The following is a 20,690-nucleotide window of genomic DNA, read 5'->3' as shown; positions in this document are numbered from 1 at the left end:
ACCAGCAGCGGCGGCCATGTTGAGAGAACGAACGTCGTCTTTTTAAAGTTGATTTGCGTTGTGATGTCTTTTAAATGTCAAACATTTGTATTGATTGTGTTTTGCCAGGATGACAGTTGGGCTGAAAGACTGTGTCGATGACACGAATAATTCGGGCAGAAAGCTTGACGGTTGTGACGAGGAGAGCGGAGATCAGGGGAGCGATGAGCGAAGTACAAAGAGAGACGGAATGGAAATCCATACTCTATCAACTACGGGCTGCACCAGTTCAGCACCGGTTATTACCACCTCCGTATCGAACCCGTCTGGACCTTGCTCGAGCCAACAGCCCCGGTCCTCGACAGCACCGAGTCACGACCAGCATCATTTTCTGAGATCCAGCGTTCGACCCCCGAGCAAACGAATCCGGAAGGATTCCATCGCCCCAACTATCAATGGTCACAACGGGGAGAAATCGAAAGGTATGCTGTGAAAGTGTTTGTGCCCGGGGTCACCTGTTTTATGTGTTATAGGAGTACCCCATCCCTCTACTCCCCGTTTGTAGTTGGCAAAAGTAGCTAGGTCCATCTATTGGTGATGGTCAGTGTTTTGAATGCAGGATAGGGGCAGCATAAACGCACTATCTATACAAAAGGGACACTTTAATTGTTTAGAGGCAGGAGCCTGGAAACTACTTAATTGCATTCAAGTTGTGAGGCCTTCCCATATTATTGCTTATGAGAGGGAGACGGGCGTGGGATGTCAGCATTTTAATTAATATTTTGAATGCTCATTTTGCGGTATTGGAATACTACTCAACATAAAATAATTATGACTCAACATAATATTTTTTAGAAGCAGTGCTCACTCTGTTGTTGAGGATTGGGTTGTGTGTCTGTCTCTCCTGACTTGCACATTGAGGTGGCGGCCAGTGTTGCTCCAAGCCAGCCTCGCATGTTGTTTTTCGAACTTCGCTCCACTCCTAATTGCAGGCCTTACGATGTTGTGACACGCTGGCCTCAGTCTGACTGTTTGTGCTAAAACGGGCATTCTAACCAGTTATTTTTTATTTTTAAAGCTACAGTGCCTTGCGAAAGTATTCGGCCCCCTTGAACTTTGCAACCTTTTGCCTCATTTCAGGCTTCAAACATAAAGATATAAAACTATTTTTTTGTGAAGAATCAATTCAAACTTTTTTAACAATTCAAAAACTGAAAAATTGGGCGTGCAAAATTATTCAGCCCCTTTACTTTCAGTGCAGCAAACTCTCTCCAGAAGTTCAGTGAGGATCTCTGAATGATCCAATGTTGAACTAAATGACTAATGATGATAAATACAACCCACCTGTGTGTAATCAAGTCTCCGTATAAATGCACCTGCACTGTGATAGTCTCAGAGGTCCGTTAAAAGCGCAGAGAGCATCATGAAGAACAAGGAACACACCAGGCAGGTCCGAGATACTGTTGTGAAGAAGTTTAAAGCCGGATTTGGATACAAAAAGATTTCCCAAGCTCTAAACATCCCAAGGAGCACTGTGTAAGCAATAATATTGAAATGGAAGGAGTATCAGACCACTGCAAATCTACCAAGACCTGGCCGTCCCTCTAAACTTTCAGCTCATACAAGGAGAAGACTGGTCAGAGATGCAGCCAAGAGGCCCATGATCACTCTGGATGAACTGCAGAGATCTACAGCTGAGGTGGGAGACTCTGTCCATAGGACAACAATCAGTCGTATATTGCACAAATCTGGCCTTTATGGAAGAGTGGCAAGAAGAAAGCCATTTCTTAAAGATATCCATAAAAAGTGTTGTTTAAAGTTTGCCACAAGCCACCTGGGAGACACACCAAACATGTGGAAGAAGGTGCTCTGGTCAGATGAAGCCAAAATTGAACTTTTTGGCAACAATGCAAAACGTTATGTTTGGCGTAAAAGCAACACACCATCCCCACTGTCAAACATGGTGGTGGCAGCATCATGGTTTGGGCCTGCTTTTCTTCAGCAGGGACAGGGAAGATGGTTAAAATTGATGGGAAGATGGATGGAGCCAAATACAGGACCATTCTGGAAGAGAACCTGATGGAGTCTGCAAAAGACCTGAGACTGGGACGGAGATTTGTCTTCCAACAAGACAATGATCCAAAACATAAAGCAAAATCTACAATGGAATGGTTCAAAAATAAACATATCCAGGTGTTAGAATGGCCAAGTCAAAGTCCAGACCTGAATCCAATCGAATCTGTGGAAAGAACTGAAAACTGCTGTTCACAAATGCTCTCCATCCAACCTCACTGAGCTCGAGCTGTTTTGCAAGGAGGAATGGGAAAAAATTTCACTCTCGATGTGCAAAACTGATAGAGACATACCCCAAGAGACTTACAGCTGTAATCGCAGCAAAAGGTGGCGCTACAAAGTATTAACTTAAGGGGGCTGAATAATTTTGCACGCCCAATTTTTCAGTTTTTGATTTGTTAAAAAACGTTTGAAATATCCAATAAATGTCGTTCCACTTCATGATTGTGTCCCACTTGTTGTTGATTCTTCACAAAAAAATACAGTTTTATATCTTAATGTTTGAAGCCTGAAATGTGGCAAAAGGTCGCAAAGTTCAAGGGGGCCGAATACTTTCGCAAGGCACTGTATTGGTCTCTCTCTCCTCTGTTGCTATAGGCGTAGGGACTAGAGGTCGGCCGATTTAATCGGCATGGGGGTTTTCAAGTTTTCATTACAGTCGGTAATCTGCATTTTTGGACGCCGATTATGACCGATTACATTGCACTCCACGAGGAGACTGCGTGGCAGGCTGACCACCTGTTACGCAAGTGCAGCAAGTTGCTAGCTAGCATTTAACTTTAATATATATAAAAAAAAAAAATTAACTACACATGGTTGATGATATTACTAGTTTAACTAGCTTGTCCTGCGTTGCAAATAATCAATGGGGTGCCTGTGTAACAGTATAACTTTAGACCGTCCCCTCGCCCATACCCGGGCGCGAACCAAGGACCCTCTGCACACATCAACAACAGTCACCCACGAAGCATCATTACCCATCGCTCCACAAAAGCCACGGCCCTAGCAGAGCAAGGGGAACCACTACTTCAAGGTCTGAGCAAGTGACGTCACCGATTGAAACGCTATTTAGTGCACACCACCGCTAACTAGCTAGCCGTTTCACATCTGTTACACCTGTTAATTTATCATCGAATCACAGCCTACTTCAACTTTGCCAAAACGGGTGATTTAACAAAAGCGCATTGTCGAAAAAAGCACTGTCGTTGCACAAATGTACCTAACCGTAAAGATCAATGTCTTTATTAAAATCAATACACAGAAGTATATATTGTTTTAACCTGCATATTTAGTTAAAAGAAATTCATGTTAGAGGGAATTCGTCACTTGTCTTGCGTTCAGTGCAAGCAGAGTCGGTATACGCAGCAGTTTGGGCTGCCTGGCTTGTTGCGAACTGTGTGAAGACCATTTCTTCCAAACAAAGACTAATTAATTTGCCTGAATTTTACATAATTATGACAAAGTTTAAGGTTGTGCAATATAACAGCAATATTTAGACAAAGGGTTGCCACCCATTCTATAAAATACGGAACAGTTCCGTATTTCACAGAAAGAATAAACGTTTTGTTTTTGAAAGTACAGTTCTCGGATTTGACCATATTAATGACCCTATGGCTCGTATTTCGGTGTGTGTATATTATAATTAAGTCTATGATTTGATAGAGCAGTCTGACTGAGCAGTGGTAGGCAGCAGCAGGCTCGTAAGCATTAATTGAAACGGCACTTTCCTGCGTTTGCCAGCAGCTCTTCGCAATGCTTGAAGCACAGCGCTGTTTATGACTTCAAGCCTATCAACTCCCGAGATTAGGTTGACAATATCTATAGTGCCGATAAGAACATCCAATAGTCAAAGGTGTATGAAACAAATGGTAGAGAGAAATAGTCCTATAATAACTACAACCTAAAACTTCTTAACTGGGAATATTGAAGACTCATGCTAAAAGGAACCACCAGCTTTCATATGTTCTGAGCAAGGAACTTAAACGTTAGCTTTTTTACATGGCACATATTGCACTTTTGCTGTCTTCTCAAACACTGTTTTTGCATAATTTAAACTAAATTGAAAATGTTTCATTATTTATGAGACTAAATTGATTTTTATTTATGTATTATATTAAGTTAAGTTAATTCAGTATTGTTGTAATTGTCATTATTACAAATATATATGTAAATAAATCGCCCGATCAATCGGTATCGGCGTTGAAAAATCAGAATCGGCCGAACTCTAGTAGGGACAAGTTACTTAAGCAAAGTAAACAACCCCCCCAGCCATCTGCTTCTTCTGCCCCTCTACTCAACGTGAGCATTTGGTATGATATTTAGGTTGTTGAAACTTGCTTTTTCTCTTGTTCATTCTCCTACTTTCTTTCACTCACACAACTCACTCTCGCATGTACATTCAATCACTCACTGTCTCTAAAACACTCATACACTAAACAAAAATATAAAAGCAACATGTTGGTTACATGAGCTGAAATAAAATCCCACATGTTCCATATGCACAAAAATCTTCTCAAATGTTGTGCACAAAGTTGTTTACATCCCTGTTACTGAGCATTTCTCCTTTGCTAAGATAATCCATCCACTTTACAGGAGTGGTTTATAAAGAAGCTGATTATACAGGTGCATCTTGTGCTGGGGATAATAAAATGCCACCAGGACAGCTGATGAAACTGTGGGTTTGCACAACTGAATATTTTCTGCACAAGCCATCTCAGGGAAGCTTATCTTGCGTACACGTCGTCCTCACCAGGGTCTTGACCTGACTGCAATTCGGCGTCGTAACCGACTTCAGTGGGCAAATGCTCCCTTCGATGGTCACTGGCATGCTGGAGAAGTGCCCCTCACGGATTAATCCCGGTTTCAACTGTACTGGGCAGACGTAAGGCGTCATGTGGGCGAGCGGTTTGCTGATTTGAACGGAGGTGTTGTTACACGTGGTCTGCCACTGCGAGGACGACCAGCTGTCCGTCCTGTCTCCCTGTAGCTCTGTCTTAGGCGTCTCACAGTACGGACATAGCAATTTATTGCCCTGGCCACATCTGCAGTCCTCATGCCTCCTTGCAGCATGCCTAAGGCATATTCACACAGATGCGCAGGGACCCTGGGCATCTTTCTTTTGGTTGTTTTTCAGAGTCAGTAGAAAGGCCTCTAGTGTCCTACGTTTTCATAACTGTGACCTTAATTGCCTACCGTCTGTAAGCTGTTAGTCTTAACGACCGTTCCACAGGTGCATGTTCATTGAACAAGCATGGGAAACAGTGTTTAAACCCTTTACAATGGGGATCTTAAGTTTCGGGATTTTTACTAATTATCTTTGAAAGACCAGGTTGTGAAAAAGGGATGTATCTTTTGCTGAGTTTTTTTGGTGCTTGTGACAAATCAAATTTTATTTGTTGCGGTTTATATTTTTGTTCAGTATACTTTTCCTCACCCTCTCTCACACAGGTTCAGAGAATGGTCCTTTTCACCAGGTATCGGCTGGTCAGTCCGGCTCCACGTCAGGCTCTACGGGGCCCTCAGGCAAGGCTGCCCCTCGAGGCCAAGGACCCGGGGACAAGGAGGAGCCAGTGGGCTGCCAGAAGAGACCCAGGAGACAGTGGGAGTCCTGGAGTGCAGAGGACAAGAACAGCTTCTTCGAAGGGCTCTACGAGGTAAGTCAACTTGTTGAGTAGTTCGAAATATAAGTATAGGTGCAGTGGAAGCGCCTGTGCATCTGAAGACAATGTCTGAAAAATACAGCTAATGTTTTCTTTCCAAATAGCATTTTGTTATTATGAGCTACTTCATAAAAATACACTTATTTTATTTTTAGCGCCTTTCCTGGACTCATTCGAAGATAGTGTTTAATAATAGCTAGATAGGAACTCTACGTTAAGTAATATTGTGGGGCTTGCTTTAGTATTTTTGTAAGAAGTTAAAACCGTTTTACTTTACTATTTGAAGCAAAGCAGCTACATAGTCTTAAGTTACATTTAGTAAAATATTTGGTCTGATTACTTTATACTACTAAACTGATTCAGAATTGCATTGATTAGGCATATGCATCCTACCTTTGAAGCATCTCTCCTGTGCCATCCAAATGTGCATAACATGGTACCTTGGCTATCTAACTAGCCAGGTAACATTACTAAACAAGGTAATTGTTATCAAACCACAAGTGAACTCAGAAAAAAAAGATACGTCCCTTTTCAGGACAGATAATTCGTAAAAATCCAAATAACTTCAGATCTCCATTGTAAAGGGTTTAAACACTGTTTCCCATGCTTGTTCAATGAACCATGAACATGCACCTGTGGAACGGTCGTTAACACACTAACAGCTTACAGGCGGTAGGCAATTAAGGTCACAGTTACGAGAACTTAAGACACTAGAGGCATTTCTACTGACTCTGAAAAACACCAAAAGAAAGATGCCTAGGGTCCCTGCTCATCTGTGTGAATGTGCCTTAGGCATGCTGCAAGGAGGCATGAGGACTGCAGATGTGGCCAGGGCAATAAATTGCCATGTCTGTACTGTGAGACACCTAAGACAGTGCTACAGGAAGACAGAACGGACAGCTGATTGTCCTCGGCAGTGGCAGACCACGTGTAAAAACACCTGCACAGGATCGGTACAGCTGAACACCACACCTGCGGAACAGGTACAGGATAGCTACAACTGCCTGAGTTACACCAGGAATGCACAATCCTTCCATCAGTGCTCAGACTGTCCGCAATAGGCTGAGAGAGGCTGGACTGAGGGCTTGTAGGCCTGTTGTAAGGCAGATCCTCACCAGACATCACCGACAACAACGTCGCCTTTGGGCACAAACCCACCGTCGCTGGATCAGACAGGACTGGCAAAATGTGCTCTTCACTGAGTTGTGTTACACCTGAGTTGTGTTACACCGAGGCCTGTACTCTGGAGCGGGATCGATTTGGAGGTGGAGGATCCGTCTTGGTCTGGGGCGGTGTGTCACAGCATCATCGGACTGAGCTTGTCATCATTGCAGGCAATCTCAACGCTGTGCGTTACAGGGATGACATCCTCCCTCCTGGTACCCTTCCTGCAGGCTCATCCTGACATGACCCTCCAGCATGACAATGCCACCAGCCATACTGCTCGTTCTGTGCATGATTTCCTGCAAGACAGGAATGTCAGTGTTCTGCCATGGCCAGCGAAGAGCCTGGATCTCAATCCCATTGAGCATGTCTGGGACCTGTTGGATCAGAGGGTGAGGTCTAGGGCCATTCTCTTCCCCCCCCAGAAATGTCCGGGAGCTGGCAGGTGCCTTGGTAGAAGAGTGGGGTAATATCTCACAGCAAGAACTGGCAAATCTGGTGCAGTCCATGAGGAGGAGATGCACTGCAGTACTTAATGCGTGGACACCAGATACTGACTGTTACCTTTGATTTGGACCCCCCCTCCCCCCCCGTTCAGGGATGCATTATTCCATTTCTGTTAGTCACATGTCTGTGGTACTTGTTCAGTTGTTGAATCTTGTTATATTCATACAAATATTTACACATATTAAGCTTGCTGAAAATAAACGCAGTTGACAGTGAGGACTTTATTTGTGTTTTTTTTTTTAGCTGAGTTTATTTGAACCTTACATTGGAATGTGGGGCTTGTTAGAACTCATTTCATCAGAAATAACTCTACTTTGACTTCTTCACTTTTATGCACTCTCCCGCTTGAATACAAACCCTAATAATAGAGTACAGAAGACAGGCATTGTTGAGGTTTTAAATAAATTACAACTTAATTTTTTCACAACCTATTAGGACGACAGTAGGATGTTCATGACGTCCTCTGGGTTGGCATGGGCTACTTTGTAGTTAATGCTGCAATATATGTAACTTTTTGGGTGACTTCACAAAATTCACAAATGTGAGTTATCGAGCTGTAATTCTCAATGAAAGCAAGTCTAAGTAGGATATCTGTTCTGTGCGCTATTTCTATGCTTCCCATTCTTAAGTTTAGTTTTTGCGTATTTTACTTTCTGGGAATGGAATATATTTCATAGCAGTTTTTGATAGGACAATTTTTATTTAACTAGGCAAGTCATTTTAAGAACATATTCTTATTTACAATGACGACCTACCCTGGCCAAACCTGGACGACGCTAGTCCTATTGTGCGCTGCCCTATGGGACTCCCAATCACGGCCGGATGTGATACAGCCTGGATTCATACCAAGAGACTGTAGACTCTTGCACTGAGATGCAGTGCCTTAGACTGCTGCGCCGGCTCGGGAGCCCAATGATTATCTACACTGCATGCTTGTTTTGTCACTAACTGAAATTAGGCAAACTATTTTGATTTTAGCAACCAGGAAATGGTAGAGCGATTTTCTTCATTGTGAAACATTTAGGGGAAAGTCTTTCCATCTCTACCAGAAGAAGATTATCATTGCTAACAGCTACACAAAGTGTAGACATACGTGCGCACACACAAGTATTCCTGTGCTGTTTTAGAAAGTTGCAGGAAAATAAGTATCACTGATGCTGACTGACTGTATTGAATAGGCTACACAGCTCTCATTCTAATTAAAATGTCTAAACTAAAGTTGTTGCGTGTGAGAACTGAAAAGTTTACTATGGATATAAAATATTTTATACCCGTTTCCTCCAGCATCTTTACAAGGTCCTTTGTTCTTCTGGGATTGATTTGCACATTTCGCACCGAAGTACGTTCATCTCTAGGAGAAGGAACGTGTCTCTTCCTGAGTGGTATGATGGCTGCGTGTTCCCATGGTGTTTATTCTTGCGTACTGTTGTGTGTACAAATGAACGTGGTACCTTAAGGCGTTTGGAAATTGCTCCCAATTATGAACCAGACTTGTGGAGGTCTACAATTGTTTTCCTGAGGTCTTGGCTGATTTTCTGTTTTATTTTCCCATGATGTCAAGCAGAGGCACTGAGTTTGAAGGTAGGCCTTGAAATACATCCAAATGTACACCTCCAATTGACTCCAATGATGTCAATTAGCCTATCAGAAGTTTCTAAAGGCGTGACATTTTCTGGAATTTTCCAAGCTGTTTAAAGGCACAGTCAATTTAGTGTGTGTAAACTTCGGACCCACTGGAATTGTGATAGTGACATAATCTGTCTGTAAACATTTGTTGGAAAAATTACTTGTGTCATGCACAAAGTAGATGTCCTAATCAACTTGCCAAAACTATAATTTTTTTAAATTGTATAATTGGCTTAATTTTGCCGGACCACAGGAAGAGTAGCTGCTGCTTTCCAGGTGACTACCTCATGAAGCTGGTTGAGAGAATATCAGGAGTGCAAGGCTGTCATCGAGGCAAAGGGTGGCTACTTTGAAGAATGTCAAATATATTTTGATTTTACAGTGTTTGGTTACGACATGATTCCATATGTGTTATTTCATAGTTTTGATGTCGTCACTATTATTCTACAATGTAGAAAATTGTAAATAAAGTAATACAAAAAGAATAGCTAAACCTTTGAATGAGTAGGTGTGTCTGAACTTTTGACTGGTACTGTACTTCCAATCATTTTTTTCAACTCGTACCGGGGGACCTTCAGATGAGTCTTGTGAGGCCTGTGGGCTTCCTAGAGCAGAATGTATGTGTTCGTGAGAGTCTTGTCTTTCCATAGAGGGGGCATAACCTTTTGGACGCTACAGATGATTTTGTGAGAAGACTGGTTTTTGGGATGCCTCGTGGTCTGAAAAACACCTCTCTCACCACAGATGCGTAGGATTGAGACATCCAATGCAAAAAAAAATGATGTCTCTACCTTAAACTGACAGAAATTTGTAGGGAATATTTTGCTATGCTAATCTGCAGGCGCTGGTCCTTGAAGGCATTCAAAATGCAGCTTCTGCTATCACATTGTGGCTTCAATGGCAGGAAGAGGGGAGCTACGAGTGTTGTACCTGGTGCGTGTGGACTGAGTTGTAACTAATTTGGAAGCGGGTGAAGTTAAGGCCACAGGAGAGGGTGTGCATCTGGAGTGGATGCAGGGCAAAGAGTGGGAGATGTGTAGAAACCACCTTTCCGTGCTCGTGCCACTTTGCAGGATGAGGCTGCACTTCCAGGAGTTCCATGACATGTAGGCTAAAGGCGAACACTAAAGTGACGGTGTGAAATAAGAATTTCACATACAACAGACATCTTTTCTCTGAACAATTATCTTATCTCTTCATCTGTCTCTTGTACTCGTAGCATTCACTGAATTGTTGTCAAAGTAAGCTATTTCTACATTTTGTGTCTGGCCTGGTATGTACTAAGTCTTATTGAGAGAATGGTCTCCGAATAGTTGTTTGCATTTTTACATTGTTACAGAAGTAAGAACCGTTGTCAATCAAATTGCCTACTTCGTGTGGGTTTTGAAATGCTTTCAGAATATTATCCTCTAGTCACGTTTTTGGATAATTTATATGTAAATATTTATAAGTATAATATATTATAATATACTTTGTTCATTTTGTGTGTAATTTAGTCAAATTTACTACAATTTAAATACTCTAGGCTTTTTTTATGTATTGGGTGTTTACACAATGGAAGATAAGGTGAGTCTTATTCCCATTGACTTTGCTGTGGTGTCATATTAAAGAGGAGGTTGTGCTCTTTAAAACGGTTTGAAATGTGAGAATTAGCTTTATCTAGAAAATTCTCAGTTATCTATGCAAGCATTCTAGAATTCTATTGAGGTCTGAAGAGTTAATTCAACAGTGGGAAGTTAGCTCATTTAGGTAATGCGGTTACTAAAACAGCATTACCTCTTGTTTGGTAGTAAATAATTCTGTTCTGATTCCAGATTTAAATAGAGTAGTAGACCAAGATGTCATACCCCTAAGTTTTTGTCTAAAGTGCTGGGTAAGTGATCAACATTAGTTTACAAAAAGTTAGAATATGATGCGGTTACTTAAAGGGATACTTCGGGATTTTGGCAACGCGGCCCTTTATCTACTTCCCCAGAGTCAGATGAACTTGTGGATAATTTGTATGTCTGTGTCCAGTATTAAGGAAGTTGGAGGTAGTTTCACAAGTAAATTCGGATACCCATAGACTTCCAGTCGTTGCAATAACACTTATTAGCAATTGTGTGCCCTCTACTCCAACAACTTCGATATCTCTAGTGGTGTGTCTCGCTCTCTGTAGCATGGGAAGGACTTTGAGGCGATCCAGACAAACATAGCGTTGAAGCATAAGAAGAAGGGGAAGCCAGCCAGCATGGTGAAGAACAAAGAGCAAGTCCGACACTTCTACTACCGCACCTGGCACAAGATATCCAAGCACATCGACTTCGCCAATGGTAAGCTAGCTTATCTCTGTCTTGCTCTCTTCTCTCGTTATTTCTCAAATAGAAATCTCCACTCACCTCTTGCTTGTTAATTTACATTTTTTATTTAACCAGGTAGGCTAGTTGAGAACAAGTTCTCATTTGCAACTGCGACCTGGCCAAGATAAAGCGTAGCAATTCGACACATACTACAACAACACAGAGTTACACATGGAATAAACAAAACTTACAGTCAATAATACAGTAGAACAAAATAAAAGTCTATATACAGTGAGTGCAAATTAGGTAAGTTAAGGAAATAAATAGGCCATGGTGGCAAAGTAATTACAATCTAGCAATTAAACACTGGAATGGTAGATGGGCAGAAGATGATTGTGCAAGTAGAGATACTGGGGTGCAAAGGAGCAAAATAAATAAATACCAGTATGGGGATGAGGTAGGTAGATAGCCCATCTATGTGCAGTGATCTGTGAGCTGCTCTGACAGCTGGTGCTTAAAGCTAGTGAGGGAGATGTGAGTCTCCAGCTTCAGAGATTTTTGCAATTCGTTCCAGTCATGGGCAGCAGAGAACTGGAAGTAAAGACGACCAAAGGAGGAATTGGCTTTGGGGGTGACCAGTGAGATATACCTGCTGGAGTGCGTGCTACGAGTGGGTGCCGTTATGGTTACCAGTGAGCTGAGATAAGGCGGGGCTTTACCTAGCAGAAACTTGGCGACAAGTATGAAGTGAGGGCCAACCAACGAGAGCGTACAGTTCGCAATGGTGGGTAGTGTATGGGGCTTTGGTGACAAAACAGATGGCACTGTGCTAGACTGCATCCAGTTTCTTAAGTAGAGTGTTGGAGGCTATTTTATAGAGGACATCACTGAAGTTGTGGATCGGTAGGATGGTCAGTTTTACGAGGATATGTATGGCAGCATGAGTGAAGGATGCTTTGTTGCGATATAGGAAGCCTATTCTAGATTTAATTTTGGATTGGAGATGCTTAATGTCAGTCTGGAAGGAGAGTTTACAGTCTAACCAGACACCCAGGTATTTGTAGTTGTCCACATATTCTAAGTCAGAGCTGTCCAGAGTAGTGATGCTGGATGGGCGAGCAGGTGCAGGCAGTGATCGATTGAATATGCATTTAGTTTTACTTGCTTTTAAGAGCAGTTGGAGGCCACGGAAGGAGAGTTGTATGGCATTGAAGCTCGTCTGGAGGTTAGTTAACGCAGTGTCCAAGGAGGGGCCAGAAGTATACAGAATCGTCAGTGTCGTCTGAGGTAGAGGTGGATCAGAGAGTCACAAGCAGCAAGAGCGACATCATTGATGTATACAGAAAATAGTCTGCCCGAGAATTGAACCCTGTGGCACACCCATGGAGACTGCCAGAGGTCTGGGCAACAGGCCCTCCGATTTGACACACTGAACTCTATCAGAGAAGTAGTTGTAAACCAGGCGGCAATCATTTGAGAAACCAAGGCTGTCGAGTCTGCCAATAAGAATGTTGTGATTGACAGAGTCGAAAGCTTTGGCCAGGTCGATGAATATAGCCGCACAGTAATGTCTCTTATCAATGGCGGTTATGATGTCGTTTAGAACCTTGAGCGTGGCTGAGGTGCACCCATGACCAGCTCTGAAACCAGATTGCATAGCGGAGAAGGTATGGTGGGATTCTAAATGGTCAGTAATCTGTTTAACTTCTTATAGCTGAGATCCCGTTACCGGGAGCAATATAACAACAACCAGTTGTTGTACAGGGTAGAGGTCGACCGATTATGATTTTTCAACGCCGATACCGATTATTGGAGGACAAAAAAAAGGGCCGATACCGATTTAATTGGCCATTTATTTATTTATAATTTATTTTTTTAAGTGTGTGTGTGTGTGTGTATATGCACACATTTTTGTAATAATGAAAATTGCAACATTACTGAATGAACACTTTTATTTTAACTTAATATAATACATATGGGCTTTTGGATGGGTGTTCTTAAGGTGATTCCACAGGTTGGTGGTATTTTGTTATTTAGCCGTTGCTGACATCTTTATCACAAATAAGACACCTTGCTTTCCCTGGTGCCAATTCCATGTAATAGTCCCACACTGGTGCTCTGCTATTCTCTGCCATCTGTAAAACACACACAGCTCTGAAGTGACAATGATACTGGAGAGTCTGCTTAGGAGACAAATACTCTCAACTGTTTGAATAAAAATAGAGTTTAAGTTACCTGTGATGAATGTTGAAAACAAAAACTGTAATTTCTATATGCAGGAAATCCTATTTTAATAATAATGGAGATGGTAAGAATTGACGACCAAAGTGCGAGTCATAATTCCCATGACACCTAGCAAAATCTGAAAAGCGGTTCCTTCATTCATTTATTACATAGGATATTTTTAGATTCACTTAAAATAAGGTCTGTTTCGTGTAGGCTTACACCACCGTGCCAATTTTATAACTGTGTAGATATCCATAGGACAAGGTAACTCTGATCAATATTGGCTAAATATTAGTGAAGATCTTTTTTTGTAGAGTGAATATGTTGACAAACGTTACCTTATCCTAGTGAGATTTACACGGGCGGTTTAAGCCTGCACGAAACACAGACCTTATCTGAAGTAGATCAAGACATTCTCTATGGAAGACATGAATGGTAAAATAACGAAGGAACCCCTTTCAAGTTCAGCCGCAAGTTATTACAGGAATTATAACGCGTTGACTATCTCTCTAAACCATATAATTTTGACTATTACGAGCCTACTGCTGCCTACCACCCCTCAGTCAGACTGCTCTATCAAAAATCAAATCATAGACTTAACTAATAAACACACAAAAATACGAGCCTTAGGTCAAATCCGGAAACTATCACCTCGAAAACAAAACGTTTATTCCGTTCCGTATTTTATCTAACGGGTGTCATCCATGAGTCTAAATATTCCTGTTACATTGCACATCCTTCAATGTTTTGTCATAATTACGTAAAATTCTGGCTAATTATTTCGCAAAGAGCCAGGCGGCCCAAACTGTTGCATATACCCTGACACAATTTCACCTGGATAATATTGCCTGCTAACCTGGATTTATTTTAGCTAAATAGGCAGGTTTAAAAATATATACTTGTGTATTGATTTTAAGAAAGGCATTTATGTTAATGGTTAAGTACACACTGGAGCAACGACAGTCGTTGATTGTTTTTTATAAGATAAGTTTAATGCTAGCTAGCAATTTACTTTGGCTTACTGCTTTTGCGTTACAGGCAGGCTCCTCGTGAGGCAGGTGGTTAAAGCGTTTGACTAGTTAACTGTAAGGTTGCAAGAATGGGTCCCCCGAGCTGACAAGGTAAAAATCTGTCGTTCTGCCTCATTCCTAGGCCGTCATTGAAAATAAGAATCTGTTCTTAACTGACTTGTCTAGTTAAATAAAGATGTAAAAAAAATAAATAATAATAAATCGGCAAAATCGGCGCTCCAAAAATAGATTTCCGATTGTTATGAAAAACTTGAAATCGGCCCTAATTAATCGGCCATTCCGATTAACCGGTCGACCTCTAGTACAGGGCGACATATTCAAAAGAACAGAAATCTCATAATTAAAATTCCTCAAACATGCATGTATCTTATATCGTTATCAAGGTAGTCTTGTTGTTAATCCCACCACAGTGTCCGACTTCAAATAGGATCTACGGGGAAAGCGCCACAAACGATTATGTTAGGTCACCAACAACTCACTAAAATACACAGGTGAGTCAGAGTGAGTCAGAGTGAGTCAGAGTGAGTCAGAGAGTGAGTCAGAGAGTGAGTCAGAGAGTGAGTCAGACTAACCTTCATCAGATGACACTCATAGGACTTCATGTTAAATCTGAGTTTACATTGGCGTATTAGATTTACTAGTTCCAGAAACATCCAGTGATTTTGCATAGCCACATCATTCAACAGAAATACTCATCATAAATGTAGATGATAATACAAGTTATACACATGGAATTATAGATATACCTTTCCTTAATGCAACCGCTGAGTCAGATTTCAAAAAAACTTTACGGAAAAAGAAACGCATGCAATAATCTGAGACGGCGCTCAGAAGTAAAAACACCACAGCCGCAAAGATGGCATCAACATAAACAAGAAATTACATGATAAATATTCCCTTACCTTTAAATATCTACATCAGAAAGCACTCCAGGAATCCCATGTCCACAATAAATGTTTGTTTTGTTCGATAATATCCTTTATGTCCAAATACCTTATTTTGTTAGCGCGTTTGGTATTAATATCCAAACGCTAATTCTGGTCAGCGTTATATTGGACAAAAACAAAAAGTGATATTACCGGTTCGAAGAAACATTTCAAACTAAGTACAGAATCAAATAAAATGCATATATTAGAAACTGAGACTGAGGAGCAGGCCGTTTACTTTAGGCACCTTATTCATCCAAGCTACTCAATACTGCCCCCCAGCCAGAAAAAGTTAACTTGGCTTTCGAAGACTTTAGAATGACAGGGTAGGATAGACATAGGTCTGTAGCAGTTTGGGTCTAAAGTGTCACCCCCTTTGAAGAGGGGGTGACCGCGGCAGCTTTCCAATCTTTGGGAATCTCAGACGATACGAAAGAGGTTGAACAGGCTAGTAATAGGGGTTGCAACAATTTCAGCATATCATTTTAGAAAGAGAGGGTCCAGATTGTCTAGCCCGGCTGATTTGTAGGGGTTCAGATTTGGCAGGTCTTTCAGAACATCAGCTATCTGGATTTGGGTAAAGGAGAAATGGTGGGGGCTTTGGCGGGTTGCTGTGGAGGGTGGTGGATTTATCAGTGGTGACAGTGTTTCCTAGCCTCGGAGCAGTGGGCAGCTGGGAGGAGTTGCTCTTATTCTCCATGGACTTTACAGTGTCCCAGAACTTTTTTAAGTTAGTACTACAGGATTCAAATTTCTGTTTGAAAAAGCTTGCCTTAGCTTTTCTAACTGCCTGTGTATATTTGTTCCTAACTTCCCTGAAAAGTTGCATATCACGGGCTATTCAATGCTAATGCAGAACGCCACAAGATGTTTTTGTGCTGGTCAAGGGCAGACAGGTCTGGAGTGAACCAAGGACTATATATATATTCCTAGTTCTACATTTTTTGAGAGGGGCATGCTTATTTAAGATGGTGAGGAAGGCAATTTTAAAGAATAGCCAGGCATCATCTACTGACGGGATGAGGTCAATGTCATTCCAGGATACCCCGGCCAGACAAAGGTAAGGTAGGATGTGAGTACATTGGAGGTAAACCTAGGCATTGAGTAATGAAGAGAGAGATCTAGTCTCTAGAGATGTTTAAAACAGGTGATGTCATCGCATATGTAGGAGGTGGAACAAATGGTTGGTTAAGGCATATTGAGCAGGGCTAGAGGCTCTACAGTGAAATAAGACAGTAATCACTAACCAGGACAGTAATGGACAAGGCATATTGATATTAGAGAGAGGCATGCATAGCCAAGTGAACATATGGGTCCAGTGAGTGGTTGGGCTGGCTGGGGACACGGCGATTCAGACAGTTAGCATGCTAACAAGCTAACAGTTAGCAGGCCGGGGCTAAACAAGCTAGCAGTTAGTAGACCGGGGCAAGCTAGCAGTTAGCAGGCCGGGTTAGCAAGCAAGCAGTTAGCAGGGGCTAGCAGTTACAAACCGGGCAGGCAAGCTAGCAGTTTGTAGGCCGGGGCCGGCAAGTTAGCAATTAGCAGACTGGGTTAGCAAGCAAGCAGGTGCTAGCAAGTTAGCCTTTGGGGGACGTCGCGATGGGGGTAAGTCTGTTTTTGCCTCTTCGTATGATGATGTCGATAGACCAGTCGTGGAATTAGTAGGGTTCCAAGTAGCTCTAGGTAGCTAGCTGGTTAGCAGAATGGTCCTTCAGCCTGTTGGAGTCCTCGGGCAGATTATCGGTATTCCAGTCGTAGGGGATCTGCGGGGTTCCGTGCCCCGTACCGGCTGTAGAAGGGGTCCGGATATTGTATCTCAGGAGTATGCTTCAGTGGTAGCACAGGAGCCCTGGCTCGTTAGGCTCTGGTTAGTCACGTTGTTCAAACTGGCGAGAGCTTTCCGAGCTGAAGGTTAGCTGATGACCGCTGGCAATGGTTTGCTGACTGATAGCTGGTAGTTAGCTGGCTTGCTTCAGTTGAGGGATTCCAGATCTGAAGTAAATATAAATACTTTAGGGAAAAAAAGCAGATCCACGCCACATTGGGTGAGGCGGGTTGCAGGAGAGTATTTAGAACTTGAGGTTTAGCAAAATATTTTAAAAGAAATGCGAAGAAAAAGATGTAAAACGATATATACAAGGGACAGGACAAAGACGTCTGACTGCTACGCCATCTTGGCTCATACGCTTGTTTAGTCTCTTTTTGTTTCAGTTTGTTGACAAAAACATTGACCTTCAAAATCCGTTTGAAACTTTACAAGCAATCTGCTTTTTATGAAGACCAGTTGGCATTCGCAAGTGAAACTGCCTGCAATCTGCATTAATTTCTTCTTTTGAATCCTATTATGTTTCACACACACACACACTCATAAGTGACTCATTAAATGTGCAAGAGTTAAACTGTCTTTCAATCTTACCATCAGTGTGTGACCCATTTTAGGTTTGTGGGGCACCCAAGATCACTGGTGTGCTGTAGTTTTTGTTTTTATCCCATAACATGCCCATTTCCTCCTGTCCCACAGTGTACTCCCGTGTGCTGAAGAAGTCCTCTCAGGAGCTGTATGGTCTCCTCTGCTACGCTGAGCTAAGGAAGAAGGTTGGAGGATGTAAGTCAAGTGGGGTCTGTGTGGGGGGGGCGCGGTGTGTTTGACACACCTCAGTCTGGCTCTGTTTATGCTGCTGGGGCTGGTTGGCCGCATGGGAGCTGATTTAAGTGTTGCGCCAGGCCGGGGTCATGAGGGATAGTTAAGTGTCGCACAGGTCATGAAGGATGTTATGTTATTAATGTCTGTGTTGGTCTTGTGTCCAAAGATGGCTGGCTTTTCTACCTCTGTTGGAGGTCATTACAGATGTTATGTTAATGTCTGTCTTCACAAAGCAAGAGCAAGGAGGTACGCACACAGCTTTTCTAACTCTGTTGTTGTTCATAGTGATGGACGATAAGAACGTGGCCAAGCTTAACGAGCTCATCCAACAGGGGTAAGACTGAGACTAAAAAAATGATACCAATGTAACCACAGCTTTTTGAAATATACCTATTTTTCCCCAAGACTTTAGGGTTATACGTGGTTGATTTGTATAAAAATAGTTTATACATTTGAAATAACCGTTATATACACCAGTTTATTATGTACACCAATTTAGTTCCTGGTCTGTACCCCCTTTTGCCTCTAGAACAGCCTAAATTCTTCGGGGCATGGATTCTCCAAGTCAGAAACGTTCTACAGGGATGTTGGTCCATGCTGACGCGATGGCATCATGCAGTTGCTGCAAATTGGAAGGCAGTACGTTGCCACCACCAACCTGTATCGTTGACACCAGGCAGGATGTGTCCATGGACTCATGCTGCTTACGCCCATTCCTTACTGTGCCATCAGCATGACGCAACAAGAATCGGGATTCGTCGTTTTTCCACTCTTCAATTGTCCAGTGTTGGTGATCAAGTGCCCACAGGAGCTGCTTCTTGTTTTTAGCTGATTTGAGTGGAACCCAGATGTGGTCAACTGCTGCAATAGCCCATCCGGGACAAGGATCGATGAGTTGTGTGTTCCGAGATGCCGTTCTGCACACCACTGTTGTATTGCGCCGTTATTTGTCTGTGGCCCTGTGGCCTGTTAGCTTGCACGATTTATTTGTCTGTGGCCAGCCTGTTAGCTTGCCATTCTCCTTTGACCTCTCTCAACAAGCTGTTTTTGCCAACAGGACTGCCACTGCCAATGTTTTTTTTTCTTTCTTTTTTTCGCACCATTCTCGGGGAAACCCTAAACTGTCGTGCATGAAAATCCCATGAGGGCTGCCGTTTCTGAGTTACTGGATCCGGCAAGCCTGGCACAGATGATCATACCACGCTCCAAGTCGCTTATGTGACTCGCTTTGCCCATTCTAATGTTCAATCAAACAGTAACTGAATGCCTCGATGTCTGCCTGCTTTATATTGCAAGCCATGGCCACGTGACTCACTGTCTGAAGGAGTGAGCCATTTTCATGAACAGGGAGGTGTACCTAATAAACTGGCTGGAGTGTGGTTATATACTGAACAAAAATATAAGCGCAACATGTAATGTGTTGGTCCCATCTTTCATGAGCTGAAATAAGGTTTGGCATATCTAGAAGCTCATTAAATGGCATGATCATTGCACAGGTGCACCTTGTTCTGGGGTCAATAAAAGGCCACTTTAAAATGTGCAGATTTGTCACACAACACAATGCCACAGATGTCTCAAGTATAGGGAGCTTACTATTGGCATGCTGACAGCAGGAATGTCCAACAGAGCAGTTAGCAGAGAATTGAATGTTCATTTCTCTACCACAAGCTGCCTCCAACTTTGTTTTAGAGAATTTGCAGTACATCTAACTGGCCTCACAACCGCAGACTACATGTAATCAGGACAGACCAGAGCCTCCACATTCTCCATTTGCGTGATTGTCTGAGACCAGCCAACCGGGCAGCTGATGAATCTGAGTAGTATTTCTGTCTGTAATAAAGCCATTTTGTGGAAAGAAACTTATTCTGATTGGCTGGGCCTGGCTCCCCAGTGGGTGGGCAGCTTATGGTAAAGAAATGAACATTAACGTTTCTGGCAACTGCTCTGGTGGACATACCTGCAGTCAGCATGACAATTGCACGCTCCCTCTCAACTTGAGACTTTTATTGTCCCCAGCACAAGGTGCACTTGTTTAATCAGCTTCTTGATATTCCATAGTCAAAATTTTTATTAAAATAAGCTCTTTGTGCAAATGGAACATTTCAGGATTTTTAAAATGTATTTCAGCTCTTGAAACATGGGATCAACACTTTACATTTGGACTTTTTTAAATATTTTTGTCCAGTGTAGATAGTTGTGCAATTGTTATTTGGGTGTAGTTTGTGTGTTTTGCGGTTCTCTCATGGTTCTGCTGAATTCTCCCAGGGCGACCACAGTGCGTTCTAAAGGCAGGAATCTGCGCATCAAAGCTCCCATGTGCCGTGCGCTCAAGAGGCTGTGTGACCCAGATGGTGAGTGTACACACAAACGGACACACAGTTACAGACACTCACACAGCGGGAAGAAGGGTATGAATGGGGATGTTGCGGAGTCATGCAGGAGGGGATGGATTTCCATGGTAGTACTCAGGAAAGGGGCGGTATGAGTAAGGGAGAGTAAGTGGTGATTATGATGCTGATCATCTCGGGACCGGAGAGAACAAATCTTATCCTCCTTTCCTTTAACTACCTCCCTTT

At 42.5% G+C, this 20,690-nt stretch overlaps 1 protein-coding gene across 6 annotated transcripts in view; it reads left to right on the top strand.

The window, feature by feature from the left end:
* LOC110521921 (protein cramped-like) overlaps positions 1 to 20,690 on the top strand; it is a 49,023-nt gene that overhangs the window by 3,160 nt on the left and 25,173 nt on the right. For 4 of the 6 annotated variants that reach the window (XR_016495305.1, XM_090232203.1, XM_021599891.3 and 1 more), the window contains exons 2-7: positions 109 to 461; positions 5,500 to 5,705; positions 11,167 to 11,320; positions 17,992 to 18,075; positions 18,400 to 18,448; positions 20,380 to 20,465. Coding sequence is in view for 5 of the 6 variants with exons in the window: in XM_021599889.3 (XP_021455564.1) it covers positions 109 to 461; positions 5,500 to 5,705; positions 11,167 to 11,320; positions 17,992 to 18,075; positions 18,400 to 18,448; positions 20,380 to 20,465 (932 nt within the window). In the remaining variant the exon portion in view is untranslated. The remainder of the gene's footprint in view (positions 1 to 108; positions 462 to 5,499; positions 5,706 to 11,166; positions 11,321 to 17,991; positions 18,076 to 18,399; positions 18,449 to 20,379; positions 20,466 to 20,690) is intronic. The other 2 variants (XM_090232204.1, XM_090232205.1) reach the window with 1 other exon arrangement.

Source organism: Oncorhynchus mykiss, chromosome 4, assembly GCF_057628025.1.
Source record: "Oncorhynchus mykiss isolate SJ-2025 chromosome 4, ASM5762802v1, whole genome shotgun sequence".
NCBI lineage: Eukaryota > Metazoa > Chordata > Actinopteri > Salmoniformes > Salmonidae > Oncorhynchus > Oncorhynchus mykiss.
This window is presented reverse-complemented; position numbering and strand designations above follow the sequence as displayed.